The 19,122-nt window shown below is 37.4% G+C and overlaps 1 protein-coding gene across 1 annotated transcript in view; it reads right to left on the bottom strand.

The window, feature by feature from the left end:
• MAN1A2 (mannosidase alpha class 1A member 2) overlaps positions 1-19,122 on the bottom strand; it is a 132,809-nt gene that overhangs the window by 78,214 nt on the left and 35,473 nt on the right. The window contains exon 3 of the mRNA XM_015636714.3: positions 11,100-11,196. Within this exon, the coding sequence (XP_015492200.1) occupies positions 11,100-11,196 (97 nt within the window). The remainder of the gene's footprint in view (positions 1-11,099; positions 11,197-19,122) is intronic.

Raw genomic sequence — 19,122 nt, 5'->3', positions numbered from 1 at the left:
CCGAAAAATACTTCCATAGGGGCTTTCATTGGCCTGAGTGGAGGTTTGAGCAGGGATACTGAGTCTGTATGGGAGTGAGTTAATTTTCTTCACAGCAGTTTGTATGCTGCTGTGGAGTTTGAATGTGTGACTAAACCATGTTGGAAACACACAAGAATTTTTACTATTGCTTCCACAGCATCAAGGCTTTCTCTTTCCCACTCCCCTACACCCTCACAGTGAATAAGCCAGGGGAAGGCAAAAGGTTGGAGAGAGAATTTCCCTCTTACCCTTTCTCCCTCTGCCTGTGCTCCAACACCTCTGTGCCACAAGTGTGTGTGTGTCTTACAACACACTTGGCAGTTACCCAGAGACTTGCTAGAGGAGTAACAATCCTGAAGGAAGTCCAGCCTACACAAATGGATCTCTCATTACCAACATGTATGCTGCTGCTACAAAGCCAAGGAAACCAGCCTAAGTGGAAAACTACTAAGGCTGCTCTGCTTCCAAGGAAGTCATAGAAATGGGCCTAATTAGCTGCATGTAACCATTCCTACTCTTCTACCTCAAGCAGGGACTGAGAAGGAAGCATTTTACTTTTCCTTGGAAAAGACAGCAGATGACACATCCAAAAGCAGGATGCTCATCAGTCCATTTACAATCTAGGTAGGGTTTTCATATCTCCTAAACCAGTGACAAAATCACACAGGAATCTAATAAAGACTCTTATCCTCTGCAAGAGCAGCCTGCAGACGTGATCTGCAGCTACATTTTGAAGAAAGCTAGGGGAACTGGCAAGATTGAGGAAGAAGCTGCATAAAGTAAAAGCATTTGGGCCAATACTGAAGACAACTGTCTCTATACCACACAAAGAGCAAGTATCTCTGTGTTAAGACATCCCTGCAATCAAAATAAGTTATTTTACACTCTACAAAGTAGACTTATCTTCCTAAGAAATAAAAAGCTGGAATCCATAGTTAGTTGTGTGCAAAGACTAGAGATCTAGATGCAAGAAAATAGCTTTCACTCTCAAAACACCTTCCCATGGCCAATGGGATGATCACACTGATTGACAGGACCATAAGATACAAACAGAAATAGTGCCAGAAATAGTATTGGTCTCAGCCTGTCTCATATCCAAATCTTTTTTTCTGCAGGGCCCTGGCCAGACATCACTTAGTGGAAGCTGAACCTACACCTAGTGGTGCAGAACATGCTTGATTAGTGGTGTAGCTACTTGGGGATAGAGGCAGGATCAGCTTGCAAAAGCAATGCAAGAGGACCAAAGCCTCAAGGGATAATTTGATTAATAAGATAAATTTCCACTAAAGCAGGTGACCTCAGCTTCAGACTGGTCCAGCACTACTGACAGGACACCCAACCATTGGGGTGTACACAAGCATAGATCCTCCCTTTTCCTCCCTTTTCCACTACAGTGATTCCAGAAACAAAAGAGGAAATGTAAAGCCTCCCCAAGGAGGAATACATACTCTCTCACACTTTGCAGCTAAAACTTTAGTTATTTTTCACATAGGCAGTTGCTTTAATTCCTAGCAACTGAGTGAAAATGCTTCCTTGATAAACTCAGCCTGACATTAAATACAGAGTTATTACAATCTTCAAGAAAATAAATATTCTTGTTATTGACATTCCTGTCTGCCCAGATTCATAATGGCTGAAAAATACATACTGGGAAAGACTGCGCTATATAGTTAAAAATATACCAATTTCTTCTCCAAAAGATTTAAGTAATTCAAGTTTTCAGGCTGTAGCAACAGGATTTCTTGATGTGATAGACAATTAGAGACATGGTATGAAAATATGTAACATGAAAATTAAAAGCAAACAATTATCAACAGTTTTCTGTATCTCTAACGAGGGTCTGGCAATAAAGCTACCACTACTGAAGCATACCACTTGCAAAATATCTTAATGACTCAGAAGGAACAAGATAATGTTTAAGAAAATTAATTAAACTTTTGAGCAAGGGAGTTTAATTTCACTGAGAAAACAAGTGCTTCAAAATTAGTCAATGAAACTATACATTTCATACAAAACTGCAGTATATGATTTCAGCCCAGTCATAAAATGCAATGAATAAGCCTGTAAGTATCCATGAAGAAACCAATTGCCTTTAACATTTTAGACTAATTAAAAAAGCAGAACAAAAAACTAACCATACTGATTGCTTAGTTCTGTTAAATTGCTGATAATAGACAAGATGAAAAGGAGGTCTTAATGTTTTGTACCAGACAATAGAGCATTTTAGCATATAAATAAAATTAAATGATCAACTGTAATGCTTTCCTTAATTTCATAACTGAGGAAGTAATGGGAGTAGAACACTGAATTGTATGCTAGACTTTGAACCTATTAAAAACCAGACCTGCTGGTATTTGTTAATAATCAACAAACTGGTGCTTAAATACCTATACTCTTAAGACTCAGATTTTAAAACTCTGCCTAAGAATCTATACTGCAATAAACCTTCCTCTTGACTGCTCTTCCCTTGATTGCTTTACTTTGCTTCCTAACTCTTGCATGGCCCTTCAAATTAATTCAAAATTCATGCAAGCAAGAGCTGAATGCAGTCTCCCTACTACAAAGCCTGAATATCCTCAGACCATTTCAATTTTCTACATTTCTATCCAATTTCCTCCATATTTTTTGTTCTTTTATTTTTAACCACAAAGACCAAACTGAATTACTGTACACAGGAGGAGGACTGTATGCAGACCATAATACAGATTAATGCTGAACTATGATCTGAGTTAGTGAAAGGTTAAGACCTGCTGATAACTGAAAAGCCACAATGTCAGGAGAGAAAGGTTAGGATGAATTTCAGAGTAGGAAAACAAGGAGGGAGAGAAGATGGCATTGTGTACAAAGGAGGACATGGAAGTGTATCAGAAAGAAAGCAAGAGGAACATGCAAAAAGTGAATGGTGATAGCAAATCTGCTGCACACACAAAGCAGTCAACCAAAACTAACCAAAAATACAGATCTAAATTAAGTCCATTTTGAGAAAACAAGTGGAAGACTGAAGGGAAAAGTGTCTGTGAATGATGGCCTGGGAAGTATGAAGAACCTAAACACTGGCAGCAATCAGTTAAACATAGTGGCAAGCAAAGCAAGAATTAATATTTGAGAGTAAATAAGAGAACAAGATGGTATCTGAACTTGAGTATAGTTGTATGACCTGATCCATGAAGCAAGCTAAGTACAGATCTTCCAAGACAAGATACAATCTCTCACAGATAACTGTAAGCTAAATTACTTTGTCAGCTAGGCAGCAGGAAAAGCATATTAAAAAAAAACCCTCCTAAGAGCCATCATGGCACACAAGCTTTTCTGTCTTTATACCTGGGCCACTTCCGCACATTTTGGTCCAAACCACATTCCAAATTTTCTTTGGGACAGCATAAGAGGAGCAGATTTTCAGTGGTATAGCTGCAGAACTTCACCAGAAGGGTGCAAAACTTGAGTGAACAGTATCAGTGTATTAGGCACAAGCACGGTGCTCCACTCACATGGTTGAACTGTTCATGAATTCCAGCTGCCTTGTACATCTGCTGGCTTCAGATGACAGCAAAGCATACCCACACCTGACTCCTTCACTGTACCTGTGCCCATGGAGCTGTGCTCAGCAGATTTAGTTTTAGAGCTCAGAATGCTAATTCTTACTCAGTTGTCATGCCCATCCATATTTTAACACAGTCCAAAACAGGACTGCATAGCCTTAACTTCATTTCCTTTATTATACCCTCTGCTCTCAATTCCAAAGGATAGGAAAAAAGTCTAAATTCATTAATAGCATTCCCACAACCTAAATAATTCACAGATCAAAATAAATGTTAAGTCCAAAGATTTCCAACAAGAAACTCTTTTTTTTTTTTTTTTTTTTTTTTCTCAGAGCTAACCATCTGGTTTATACAAGAACAGGAGAGAATGCTATTGGACAGAATCAAAATTCTCAGTCTGAGTCTCAGCCCTGAACTCTAGTACAACTTAATTTTTTCATTACCATTTCATGCAGATGTTTACCTCACTATCCCACAGAGCAGGTTACAGAAATGAGGTGTGTTTATCTAATTCCACTTTGAATTTGCACATCTTTTGTTCATTTTGTGGGATTTTCTGGTTAAAGCAGAATTTTCAATCTTCTGAGCAGGATTTTATATAATTGCTTCAGACACTTAAAAAGTCACTGAGTACAACTGCCCTAAATGTGTTGTACACGAACTAACACAAACTGTGTGAGAAAAATTCAGTAGGAATATTGTACTATTAAAAACAACAAGACAACAGCTGCTCATGATGAATTTTCTCAATATGCATAGGCACACTTACGACAGTTTGATGAAATATCAGTGACATTCAAAAAACATTCTTTGCTAAACAGTTGTTTTTATCTACAGCACCAGTACTGTAAAACACTTAAGAGGGAACACACAGATTGTATCCTGTCTGCACAAATTTGCAAGTTTCAGAGAACAACTATATTCTGAATAAGCACGATACACATTGCAGTGAAGCAAAGCAGTGTTAACAAATCACTGTTTGCCCAATTGGCCACATCAGCCAGAAGACAGCTTTAAATGAGATAAACAGAGGAAAAGTCAGAAATTTTGTAGCAGAAGTTTTATTCTTAGCATCAAAGTCTTTTTAAGAAGCAAACTTGCATACAGACAGGGAACATAACACAGAAGGGATGTGAGTCCACCCCTAAACAAAAGCTCTTAAAGAAACTGACCTGCCACAGGGTAAAAGAGAACTGTTCTCATGCAGATGAATAATGGTTTAAAAGATAGGAAATGGATAAGTGTAAACAACTATCAGTGTGAGGTAAAATCACCAGTGGGATCCTACTGAGATGATTGCTCAGGCAAAAGCTTAAATAGGAAATAACTGAAAATATTTATAACATTAGATTTATAAAATATATCCTTGGATACAGTGGATGAGGATTTCCAAAAGGAATGCTAGTGCAGAAAATCTACCCTGTACTGTTTGTAGACTCAACAAGGAGCCTAAAAGACAGAGAATACAATTATTAGGAAAAGAACAGCAAGCAAAACAGAAAAAGGAACAAGGTTTTAGTCTTCCTCTCAAAGACCAAAAAAGACCCCAAAATCACTACCTTAAAAATATACAAAGAAAGAAGATAACAACATATCAGTTATGAAAAAATGTAAGTAAAATAAATCAGTTTACAGGCCAAGACCCTCCATGCAGAACAGGAGCACTACTGAGGGTATTTGCAGTTCTACACACTCATGAATGGCAAGCAAGAGATAAATAATGGATTTTTTTTTTTCCCCAACAACAAAATTAGTAATCCAGGACAGTGAGCAGACTTCAAATCTAGAAAGTTTTCAACACAGTATCAAATCTAACGATGGAACCACTCGTAATGGGTTATGTTGCTCTTAAGGTTGCCCAGACTCCAAAACAGTTTGGACAAAATCAAGGAAAAATAAACAAGAAGTGATTAAATAAAACTTGCTGCCTCTGACCACAGAAGCACTGACACTACACAAACTTCTGTAAGGCTGTGGAGTACTCTGAGACAAGCTCATTGTGAACTTTTCCTGTTCTTACATGACTTCCCTCAGTACCAGCTATGAGCAATTTTTGAAGACTGAGTAACAATCATGTTTGATGTGTCATCTGACCTGAAGGAACTTCTCTTGTGATATTAGAACATTGTTCTAGTTTCAAATAAAGCCAGCAACTCAAGAGTTATGCTCTTTCTCAAAATTTTATCTTTCCAAAATTTGTGTCACTGGTCAAAAAAATATACATTCAATGTACATGTAAGATTCAACATTATCTCTCTGTAGTCACTCATTACTGAGTTTGCAGAGGACACAGATGCATAGGCCTGTCTTAAGGCCATTTCCATTTATTTTAAAATTGACTTGAACCTGAAATACAGAGATTAGGCTGAAATTTGCATTGTGAAATTACCACTTTCCTAGTTAGCATGAATGGATTTTCTTTCCCCTTCCATTTGTCACAGAAAAAGGCAATAATGAGTAGATTACTTGTACATGTAAAACTAAAAGATAAGAACAACTGCTCACTAAAGGAGGGGGTTTTTTTAATCAAGATAACATACAGTCAAGAACACTTTTATTTACATATATACCTCATATTACCTTTTTGTGCCCATTTATCCTACGTGGATTCAGAGGCTGAATACATGCACAGAAAAAAAGAATGTGGAGCAGAAGCTGTGTTTTCCACCTGTCTTTTTATTAGGATTTTAGAGTGAGAAGATACCAGAACTTTTCCGTCATATTTTCAAAAGATCTTTACACAATCTTTAACGTGTATCATCTATTTTCTTGCCAGTGGAAGTGTTTGTCTCCATACTGTTTATGAACAGGTATTTTTCCAGCTAAAGACCAACCAACCAAACCAGAAAATACAAAAGGCTTACTAAATCAGACACCCTTGACACTCAATGTGAACTCCAAAAGTAAATTACAACTAATCAGGTGGCAGCAGATGATCGTGTCAGAGCAGCTCAGGCAGCCCAATAACTGCTACAAGGACAGATAACAAAAATGTCTTATAAATGAATGAATATTTCCAAAGGTAAGTAAAAATAAAAAACCTGTTACAGCATTTTCTTGTAGCGCTTACAAGAAATATTCCACCTCTCACTTCAAGAACCACAAAGTGGATAAAGAAATCGTATTGCTCTCCCAAGCTGTACTGTACTTGTCAAAAGTATTGGAAAGGAAGGCCCCTTTGCCTGACTCAGCTCCTGCTTGCAACAGCCTCCCATCCTTGCAGTCTGACAGATGCATTCTCTTTGGGAGTTTTGCTGCTCCTGCTACCTGGCACAGGGAGAAATGCACTGTCACATCTGCATTGCTCAGCAACACAAGGAGCTGCCACAGGAGCTTCCTACATTGCTGGGGCCCTGGGCAGTCACCTCAGCAACTTTCTCCTGTGGCACGAGGGTTCATCAGTGGCACTGGCAGCAAAAGGATGAGGCTGGCTGTGCACGAGCCAGCCAACAGCACACACACAATGATGTGCTACAAACCAAGTAGTCCTCTGGAATATTCAGCACACAAGCTGCCCCACCTCAATTCTTGAGTTAGTCTCTTGGTTCTATCTTGCTCACCAATAACACTTAAAATGCCAGACAAAAAATCCTCATAAAAGAGAGGACAGATTCATTTGGTCAAGTTTTAAGGAAGATATTAAGGCACTGCATTGCAGCCTTGGGGCTCTACCACAAACACAACCACAATGTGACTGCACTGACAATTCTCTCTTCCCCTCTAGAAGACAGCATCCCAAGAGAGCTGGCAGGCAGCTCAGGTTAAATTGACTGTTTGTGTGGCACCTGAGATGAGAGAACAGGAGAGGCATGGAAGCACTATCAATGCATGAGACAGCTCTAGTGTGACAAAATAATGACTTCATTAAATCTTTGTGCATGAGAATGGGTATGTCTGTATGCAAGAGTCTACAACTTTAAAATGTTGTATCACTCTTTAAGATCTTTCCACACCCTTCAAACCATATCTACACATATAACTGTTTATGGATTATGTACATTACCAGATGATCTTCACATATAGCAGCTCATCTCTAGATACAATACATCCAAATGTAAGGTTTAGAAATGCACTGCTAGTAATATGGGAAGTTTTCAATTTTGCAAGTGTTGTATCAGTACTTTGCCACGTACTTATTACTTGACAAACTGCATATCTTCACTTTATTTTTAGATAATTAAAATTAGCTAAACCAAAAAACAACCCCAAAACACAAATGTCACACCCCAAAACACTTCACAAATGTCAGAACTCTCATTTCAGAAAGCATCAGGTTAGATGACAGCCCACAATTTCAAGTTTTGCTGAGGACAGTGTTACAAATCGCCCAAGCATTGTCTATTTTCTTTATATTTTTCTTTAAAGTGGTTCAGGTTCTCAAATAAACATATTTTAGAAAAACAGAGATTGAAGACTCATGCAAAGTAGCTACTCAATTTAACTCACAATAAAGTATCCTTACAGCTTATGCTATGGTAATTAATTCATAAGATGCTGGAGTACAAGATACACCACAAACACACATAGTTTAAAACTCTGAAGCATATCTGGACTGAATAATTTTAATTGTGTTTTCACGAGATTTTCACCTATGGGACATCAAACAAGTGCAGAGACAAATCATCTTCAAACAGCATGTTTCAGGTGGTTACTCTCATCCTCAAAAGCAAATCCAGTCAGTTTTCATTAGAGGAAGAGAAACTGACAATACCATCAACTATTCCAGTTTGTGCTAAATTCAGAAAACCCTCCTGAAGCAAGCTCAGTGTTTGTTGTGCTTGCTCATTATCTTACATTCATCATTTTCCATCAGCCTTTTCTCTTCACCCTTTGTGTTCTAATGAGAACCTGACCAAGATCCCTCACAAACCCCCTCTGCAACAATGCCCTGTGGCTGCCATCAAATTTTTTCACCAATTTAAGCAGTCCAACAAAAAAGGTCAACTTTTTTCTTTTCGGCTTAGCTTCAACAACCTTCAGCAGAGCTGCAAATAAAAATTTAAACTGGAAAAAAAATTCAAATCTCTCTGTTGCACTTTCTCCTTGACTTTTATATTTTGTTTTACAGAGTAGGAATAAACACCAGCCTTTTCAAAAGGAGTTTTCACCCTGTTTCACCAACAGAGAACCTACTAAGGTTTGTTTCATGTATCACCTAAATATAAGTATCTTTAAAAGCTCACCCACTCCCAGTCACACTTTCCCAAAGCAGTACCATACTACTAATTCTGCGACCCTGCTGTTGAAGAGGTGCTATTCAAGTTTACAAGTACCACCCAACTACACAGTTTGAAAGACAGTAATTTTAGCAGACTCACCTTGACAATTTACAGTCAGACATCTCAAAAGGACTGGCAAGAATTTCTTGCTGCAGGCCAACTAATGCAAACCTAGCATGTTTTGTCATAGAAGTCAAAGTAATAACTGAGAAAACCCACAAACATTCTTGCTGGCATGCTTCAGTGAGGCATAGAGCATCTTGCTTTAAAGTTTGTATTTTTAATTACTGCAAAACTAAGATTTATAAGAGCAGAGCAGGTCACCTCCTCTCCCCATCTCTGACCCCAAACTGAAACCTGCTAGATCCTGCTATGTTAGAAGCACTGGTGTTCTCCTTGGCATATACACTGATATTAGACAAAAGAGGAGTCCAGCAGGGAAGACTAATGACTTATTTGTCTTCTAAATTGAATCGTGTTTAACCTCACTTGGGAGTTATCAGCAAACCTGATTTCCCAAAGATTCATGCAAAGGGCTGCCGTTCAACCAGCGATACCATCTCCTTGCAGGATCTCACAGACGTGCTAGGAATTGAAATGGAAGCACAGTAGATTGCAGTAATGGCTGAAAATAGTTTGGATCAAATCATCTTTGAGATGAATAATAAAAACAGATTTTGCTGAGCATCTTTTTATTAAAACTAGCATGAGGTTTCAAAAAAAATTAAGCAACCCTTCTATAATGGCAAATACTGCTGGGATTTGAGTCAATAGGGGTAATAGAGATTGGTAAAGAACTAGGAATAAAAATACAGCCTAGACAGTCCTTGATACAAAGACCAATTTACACACACATACATCCCCCCCCATCAACCATTCACCAAATGAACAATAGCTGATTCTATTTTAGACTTGATCTATGCTGAAGATTATGTGTTTCAGAAAAGTTCTTCATATGAAATAGCCTTGAATAGAGCAATCATGACATGATTTGGCTAAAAACTAAATGGCACAAAATAGCATCTGGATTTTAAAAGGACAGACATGTAGGGCATTGGCTGCTAGAGTCAGCTGGAACAAGAGGAGCAGAAACTTTAACAGGGACAAGACCTGCAATTTCTTTCAGAAAGCAATGCCAATTTTTTAAAAAATAAGCATTCCAAAGAATAATCATTCCAAGAGCAAAAAGCAGAAATCCTCTAGACTCATTAGCAGCCATGTTTGAAGGAAGCAGAGGAGGAATGGAAAGAAAAGACTACAGTGAAATTGTAATTCATAACTGCTTCAAAATATGATGTCAGTCACATTAAAAACAAACATCGTAAAAATGTCTTGCTGACACATGAAGGAAAAAAAAACTTACTTCATAGAGTCTGGGTTACAAACCAAGGCTAATCTAAAATAACACATGGCAAATTAAGCAATAGAATTGCAAGCAGCAAAGACTAAATGATCATAAAGGTGAACATTAAAGAATTTTCCCTGTCAAATCCAATTTCATCAGCTAGAAAAAATATAAAGGAAAGCCATCAATTAATCATAACACTAAACTAAATCACAGTAAGGTTCCGAAGAGATTTTCTTAGTGAAACTTAAGTCAGTGCCTATGTACAAGATAACAAAGTATTAACAATACTAAACAATGCTGTCCTGGTATCTAATGCCCTTCTGTCATGAGAGAAGCCTTTTGCTCCAGTGTTCCCTTCAGCTCACACCCTCTCCTTGCACTGTGCATGGTGAGGCACTGGCACAGGCTGCCAAGAGAAGCTGGGGGTGCCCCATCCCTGTCAGTGTTCAATACCAGGCTGGATGGGGCTCCCAGAAACCTGGTCTCATGAAGGTGCCCCAGCCCATGGCAGGCAGGTTGGACTAGATCATCTTTAAAAGGTTTTCTCCAGCTCAAACTGTTCCATGAGCCTCATGGAATTAAACACAAAGATCTAGGTAAGATGAGATGGGGTTTTTTTTAAAAAAAAACCAGCACATTTCTATTCATTGCATATCAAAATATAACCAAAAAATAACCATCATTGCATCAGGACTTTCATTTATATATATACACACACACAAAGCATCAGTCACATAGACACAGCTTAGCCTCTGCAGCAGTAAGAACACACTATTCCCAAAAAGATAGGTTAATAAAGTAATTCAATGAAATACCACTGAAATAATACATTTCTGTCACTCACACTTCAAAAGATTTTTTTATTAAAATAGAGTTTGCTAGAAAATTTTGGTAGACTTTCAAAGAAGATGCATGGACAGAAATATATTAAAAAAAATAATAATCACAAACAAACCAGAAAATATAGCCTACCAAATATGTTGGTGGAATGTCCTTTCCGGGCAATTGGTTTGAGCTCATTATGTCCCCATCCATATTGCCTATAATTGTCCCAGGCATGCTTCATCATCTAAGAAACAGAAAAAAAACAGGATTTGATTACATTATAAAACTACTCTCTATGAATACAATATTTTACTCTTTATTTGAGACTTCATCTTTCACAGACATCCCAGCACACTGACTAATTACTTTGTCACTGCTGCTGTTGCAGAAATCAGATTTTACAGCATGAATAAATTTGGAAAATAATCAAGTCTGTTTGACTTGAGCTATGGAGCCTAATGCTCTGTGTTAGGTAATTTTCTTTCTTTTCCTTTAATATACGCAGATATTTAAGAATATAAGCATAAGGAATGCATTTAAGTGTAAGGAATTGCTGTAAAACACTGGCTAATGTCTTAAGATGCTAACTAGAAGAAATATATATCTACTGATACCTGAAGCATAAAAAGGATTTATTTACACTAATACATCCAAGTAGGACTCAACAATTTTGTAAAAGGCATAACAGATTTCTCATTAGCAACACCTACTTGACAAAGATGTACTGTCATATAGCCTCTACCAAAAGAAATGCCAAAAGCTTTGCTTTTTAGAAAGCATAATGAACAAAGCAATATAATGTTTTTATTATTTATTACACAAAACATTTAGCTTTTTAATAGAGATTTCTACCACGTAGTAAGAAAATTGCATCTAAAAACCCAAAAGGTCATGCTGACTAGTTGTGCACATCAGCCACTAAGAAATGCTTTTATTGATTTGCTAAAATTCTTCAAACTCCTCAACTGTTGGAAAAACAGCAGACACCAAACTGCAAAGTGAATGCAGTTTTAAATAAATAAATATTATTAGTACCTAAACAGATAAAAGCAAGTAATAGGAAGAAATTAGATATCAAAAGACACTGGCTGCCCCAGACACAAGAAAAGTAAGGAAAAACCTTTAGAAAAACAGCCATGTGTATGTATCCACAACATTATACATATTTTTATATTTCATTTTTAAAACGGTATTTACACAGTGATAATATAAACAAAATCCCCAAGAAAATGTACAGGACTTAAAATCATGATTTTCACAAGTTTGATAAATACTTTCTAAGAGAAGAAACTATGAGAATGTAACTAAAAGAACAATACTAACTGTGTAAGAAACTCAAGCAAGGCCATCTTTTTTCACTATGACTGACATTACTGTAATTCTCTTCTTTTAATCAGAGAGTCGCTGTAATCAGAAAATGTGAGGGAACAAGAAGATGCTGGCTAAAAAATGAGGTGCAGCCAGCTGCCTTACCAGCACTACCTCACATCTCTCCTCTTACTACCTCTCAGATTCCTCCTCCTACCAAATTCAAGATTTACTGGAAGTCAGCACCCAAGAATCCCAAATCTTTCAAACTGCATCTAAACTGCCTGCTGAGACATGGAAAACAAAGTCTCTGTTCTCCCTACAACCATCAAGAGATCCCTTTCCAAACCACAAAGCCGTAATTCCTGTAAATGTAAACTCCCTCCAAATTCCCCATGGCTCAATTAACTCATGCCTAGACAGTAAATTTGAAACCCACACACAGGCCCAAGAAGCTGGGGAGCACTTCTGTGTTAAACTGGCATCAACTTAAGCTAACAGCTGCCCCCCTCAAGATGCCAAAGTTCCACTCCTACTGCTACAGCTCACATGTTGCTTTCAGTATTTACACTAATTTTGACACCTGATTAGGTCATAATACTCTAGAATTTCTTTCAATGTCATGAACTATTACGTTTTTACACACATGTAAGAAATAGTAGATGCAATATATTAAAAGAGGAGAGAAAAGCCATTTCCCTAGCATTCACAAACTCCTTAGTGTTTACACAGCAATTATCAAACTGGCCAATTCATAGCTATTGGAACATCAAGATGAGTTAAGTAAAGGGATCCTCTCTTGACAGGTAAGAAAACTACAGCATGACAAACCAAATAAAAACCTGCTCACAGGCAGTAACCACACAAGTTCCTCTGAAGCTTTTGCTAATGTTATCCAGAACAAACCTACAAATTTCCATTGTAGGTAAAATTGTTCGTTAACTTGATATCATAAAATTGAGACTCACAGCATCGTTCAGATGGGAAAGAACCTCAGGATGCCTCTCCTGCTCAACAGCCTGCTCAAAGCATGATCACTTAGGGGATCAGACTGGGCTACGTAAGGCTTGATTCACTCAGTGTAGTCTTAAGGACTGGGGACAGCCAAGGCTTCTGTGAAGGGTCTTGTTCTAACCTGCAACCTGCCAGTCCTAAAAACACTACTTGGGAAAACAGACTTAAAGGTTTAGAAAGAACTAGAGGATCAACCTAAAGACTGACCAGTGAACTCTCTTTGTTTGAAAACAGATAGATGACTAAACAACCATGTTTAGTTAGACCATGACATAGCAGATCCAACCAACTGCCTTGCACATCAGGGAAACTGGGCTTCTTTGGTCTTTGGATGCCCCAAATAAATATTTCATGAAGGAGAATCAAATAGCCACTGACATTCTAGCTTTGTAAAAATCTGATGGTATAGGCAAATAACCAGAACAGTTCAAAACTAGCTAAATCCAGGAGAAGAACAACAACTTGTTTCCTCACAGCAGAGTGTTAACTGGAATATTTCACTGTCCTAATTTGCTGTGCTTCTGGGGGAAAGGTACATATTTTATTACAGAGTATTTAGTTCTGAAGGAAGCCAAAAAAAGCATGCAAATTACAAACGGCTAAAACAGAATATATAAAACACAAGATGTTTCTATACATATAATTTATCCTAAGAAAATCTTAAGATAGAAACTGCAAAGGAGTACATTTCAATGGATGCATGAATTAATGCAGAAGTAACTTAAGAATACACTAGTGAGACCTGAAAGTCTCTTGAACACAAGAGACTGACACAGTTAACTGCGTCAGCTAAGGCTGAGATAAGAAATCGCTTTTTGAGGAGACTAAGCTACTTTGATAACCACAAACACGTCTGTCCTGCCCCTCTGCCTGCCCCAAACACTAGGAATATGGTGTTTTAAGTCCTCCAGAACCATTTATTGCACTAGGTAGCCAAGTGATTTTTTCCAGATGAACACAGACCATTACTCTGGCACACCACTCACTGCTTTCCTCCACCACAAAGCAAGCAGACTCCACGATATCATGATAGCAGAGAACTGCACATTACATGCAAGTGAGAAGTCCCACAGGTCTTGCATACAGTATTAAGTTTTGTATGGATGAAATGTCAAGAGATCTTGTAACAACATGGAGATTTCTGTTACTACCAGAACAGGTAGCATGTTATACTATAGACAGAACATCTATACTATTGGGAGCAGTTGTGCACACAAAAGCTTTGGAGAGACATGAGAAGACAGATGCCTCTGACAGCTACAAAACTTAACTGAGGATGGCAGTTTGGCTCAGAAAGTACAAACAACATGAATGCCTGATTGGAAAAACAAAATTATTTCTCTAGGTACGCTGGCTAGTGTTTGCATAGCAAAAGTTGGAAATGCTGAAGAATAGCTGCAGGGATAGACAGGCTTTTCCTAAAACAAAACTCTGTCTTTAAGGGAAGATGAAAGTCTCAGAACTGACTGGAACATCAGCACTACAGATAACAGCAAGAAGGTAAAACTATTTGGAAAAAATTTCACCCAGCCCTTAAAGCACTCAAGAGAGGCACCTTAGGGTCAGTAGAATGAAAATGACAATCATGGATCAATAACTGTGAAAAATGCAAGACACACATTTACATAGTTGAAATTTCCATACCTGAGAGCAATTTGTCACAGGAAAGGACTGGAGCTTGGGCATATCATATATAGATCTTGCAATCTGTCCACCAGAGAACAAGCAGTTTTGGCAATGGACTTTCTACTGACACCATCAATCACAGATCTTGCTCTTGAAAGCAAAATCATTCATAGGGTATTGGTCTGTTGCGAATCTTGAAAACGTTTATTATAGGATGCAATGGAAATAACAACCAGCAAGATGCTGCTGCAAATACAACTTGGTAATTCTACAAAAAGACTAATTTGTCTGCTGCAAGACAGTCAGAAAGGCAAAAAGCAGGACATGCCAATTAAAACTGTTTTGTGACAGGTACACCATTATGTAGTTGGTTTTGCTAACTTTAGAACATGCTCATGGGGTCTAATCCTCTACAGTTACTGGGAAATCAGATTTTTACACAAAATTTTTATAAAGACAGAATGGCAATAATGTCTTCTGTCTTAATTGTCTTAAACAATAAAAGGAGGTTACAATTGTTGAAAAGACTTTTGTAAGGAAGCTCTACCACTACAGCAGCATGTCAGAAACTGTAACTGAAGCTAAGGATTGGTTCAAAAAACCATTTCCAGGACAGGCAACTAGCAAACAGAAGGTGGGAGTCCTGAGCAACAAGTAAAAGAACCAATTTTCCAGCAAATTGCTGTATTTACTGGTTCCCGACATTCCATCAGGTACATGCATAACAGAACAGCAAATAGGTTTTGCTTTCAAAGCTATGTATTCTGCTTTAGGGTACAAATTTGAGAGATTTATATAAACCACCTTCAAACTCTGTTTTAAAATTAACCAAGGACTTGCTAGACAGAATTACTGCTAAATTGGCAGATTAAAAATTAATAACCATTTTCCTACTGTCTGCAAAGAATACTTTTTGGACATTAATTTAAAAAATTGTATTTTCCTTGTATATTCAAATTTTTGATGAAACTTAGAAGACTCATGCATTTATTTTATTTTTCCAGGAGATCTATCTCAAGAAAAATTATTTCAGGCATCAGTTAATGCCTCTGTCATGCATTTTTTTAACACTGTCACTGAAAAAGTCCATTTGGAATATGTTCCTAACACACACAGAACACTGTGTTTTCTTTTACTGTCAAATCTGGTAGCAAATCCATTACTAAAACAAAAACACTTATCAAATGGATACAAAGTGGGAAACTCTTTTTGCTGGCATGAAATACTTGAAGCCTTAGATGCCTAATGAAATTACATAGGAAAATCCTTCAGACTGGTGAAAACTGGAACAGTAGATGTAAAGAGCCTAAATCCGGAGAGCTTGCAGTGGTGAACCTTGCTCAAAAATGTTCAAGAAAACCAAATATTTTTAATGAGGGATGGTTCAGGTATTTTTGACCTTGTGTATCATCATGATTTTAAGAGAATATGGTATTCATGAGATTGACTGGTGCTGTGTTGTTTGAAAAAGCAGAGCTTCTCGGATCATCTTTGTAAACAACCACAACTGCACATCAGCCAGGAGAGAGAAGTTCCTATAGTTCCTTTCTTCCAGTCTTGACCTTTTAGGCACAGTCTAAGTATGTCCATCAGCTTAGCCCTGCACCTCTGCCAGTTTTACCCTATCCTTTTTGAAGCTGAAAGACTAGAACTACATGAAGCTTACAAGATGCAGAGGCACCTAAGCTTCACAGGCTACCCTAAGAACCTCATCTGTTCTCTTCTCCTTCTCTGAAATACTGAATATCTGCTCACTGTCTGCTGTTAAGCACTACAGTGACATTTCCAAGGAACTATAAAAAACACAATTTCTCATTCTCAAGTGTACTAAGTCACCTCACAGCTTTTCATACTTAGCATGAAGTTGGAATCTCTCCATCTCCAGCCCCAATATGCATCATTTTACATTTAGCTGAGAAATAAAAAAGGAGATTATCACTCAGTCCCATAAGGTTTTTCTGCAATTTGCTGCTTTGTTGGCAGCAAAGTTGTCATACCACTACTCATCCATTTTCAAACTCTAAATAATTCATTTGTATAATTTAGAGCATGGATCCCCAGCACATGTCCTCTGTGGCCTCCAGCACAATCTACTCTCCATTTCTTGACTTCTAACCAGTTTCTCCAGGCAAACACACAAACTATGCTCCATCCTATGGCTTCTTAGTTCAACACCTATTAGCAGTGAACTTTGCCAAATATTTTTTTAAAAACCATGTATCCAACCATCTCTCACTTGTTCGTTGACTCTTCTGGGGATCTTGTATGGCTTTGGACACCATGGTATGAATAAAAATAGAGCAGGACATCTTACATATCTGTATGCTTAGTGATTCTACTCCCTGTTCTGGTTTCAGGTAATCTGCAGTTCATTCAGCAGGCACAGGGTTCTGCCCTTGAATCCCTTTCAAAAACTGACGCTTTGTTAGCCACTATTCCTCTGGTAACAAAGCAGAAAATAAGAATAGATGCCAGCAATGCAAATCAGGAATCCAAACCTCAGAGCAAACTAATTAGAGTGAACTGTAGGGAGTTTCAGGTAGTTCAGTATTGTATGCAGATGGTCTCTCTCTTAATGGAATGAACTGCGAGAGGTTACTCATCAACTACCAGTAGCTCACACTGTGTTATCAATAACATCATTACTATCAATACTTGAGAGCTAACACCATCGGGCAAACTGCATGTTAAGAACACATTGGCATATATTCTGTGGAGCTGCTCCAGAAAACACAGAGGAGAAATTGTGTAAAGATGACTAACAAGAACATAACAGGATGATCTGGCTTTCCAGTCAAAGTCTCCATAGCTGAAAACACCTATTGTCACTTGTATCGTGGATCATGTGTAATTTAGAAAAGAGATCTCTTCAATCTAGCTGTAATTCATGAATTGAGATACCGGCATTTCTGTCTTACAGGAATAAATGGCATATAAAATACAAAATTAAAAATAAAAATAGCAGTAAGGCCAATTAGATTTCATGGAGCCTTTTGATTTATCCAGTACTGAAGATAAGAAATTTATGTGGAGTTTTGCTCATTCCTGTTTGGCTGATAGTATCAGGTAAGTGAAATATTTCTGTATTTCTTTGATTTTAATTTGCATTTATGATCTTTAAATACTGCAAATGTGCTAATTCATTGCTGAAAGACAGGTTCTTCTCACAATGGTCTGGAAAAAAGACATCTTTAATAATGAACGCCTTCCTGAATTTTTAACGTTTCCAATACTGCATGAGTGCTGGAGAATTCTGTAATTTCTACAACTTGACTCAATTGCTTCATTTTTAAAATACCCTCAAACAAAAACTTGCATTCTTCATGAATTTAAGTTACCAATCAAATCTACATATCCAGGATGTGCAACTGAAATATTGCAAGCTCCACTCTAGAAGTTTTATTTGCATTCTTCTATTCTAGTAATATAAATACACCGAGCTTCAAAGCTTCTCACAGACATAAATGATTGATTTAACAAATGTGAAATGAGTTCTTTATAAAATCTTTCCAACAAGCTGGGGCACAACTTTGTTCCAAGCCACTCCTAACATGCCTGTACTGGCCAAAGTGCCAATTTTGAACAATATTCATTCTAATATATAAATGGAAAATTAGTTTACCAACACACGTAATCAAAAATATTTTATCCTTAATTTACAGATTTCACTACTTCAGTAAAATTAAGATAAACTTTAAAAGAGCGTAATAAAATTAATTGAAAGCCAACTTGCCTGTTCTCAACTTGTCATATTACATTGGAAAACCCAGAACACAGAGAATCCAAATAGTGTGCAAACAAAACTAACTAATAAACAATGTGTGTCTATATACGTGTATACATACAAAGAGATTTTTATATGCACACACATATCAAATGTGTATGTGTGCCTTTTATACAAACATTCACACTGCAGGGAGTGTTACCTTAAATACTGAAAAAGTTAGGTCATGATACTTATGTCTTTCAGTTTCAGGAAATAAGTGATGGAATGTAAGTCGGGAGCAGTGAGCTACAAAATACAATGCAAAACCCCTAACGCACATGGATTATTACAAACTGATGTTGCAACCAGCTAGAAGTTCAAGTAAATTTGACCATGGAAACAAAGACTGAGAAGTGTCAGCAATAATGAAATTGTTCTGAATTGGTTTTAGATATTGAAAAAAGGTACCCCAGTCACAGAAGGCAGCCTATTTGGCTAGACTAATTATTACTGCAA

The sequence above is a fragment of the Parus major genome, chromosome 1, assembly GCF_001522545.3.
Source record: "Parus major isolate Abel chromosome 1, Parus_major1.1, whole genome shotgun sequence".
In the NCBI taxonomy this organism is placed as follows: Eukaryota; Metazoa; Chordata; class Aves; order Passeriformes; family Paridae; genus Parus; species Parus major.
The sequence above is the reverse complement of the archived record's forward strand: the minus strand, read 5'-3'. Positions and strand labels throughout refer to the sequence as shown.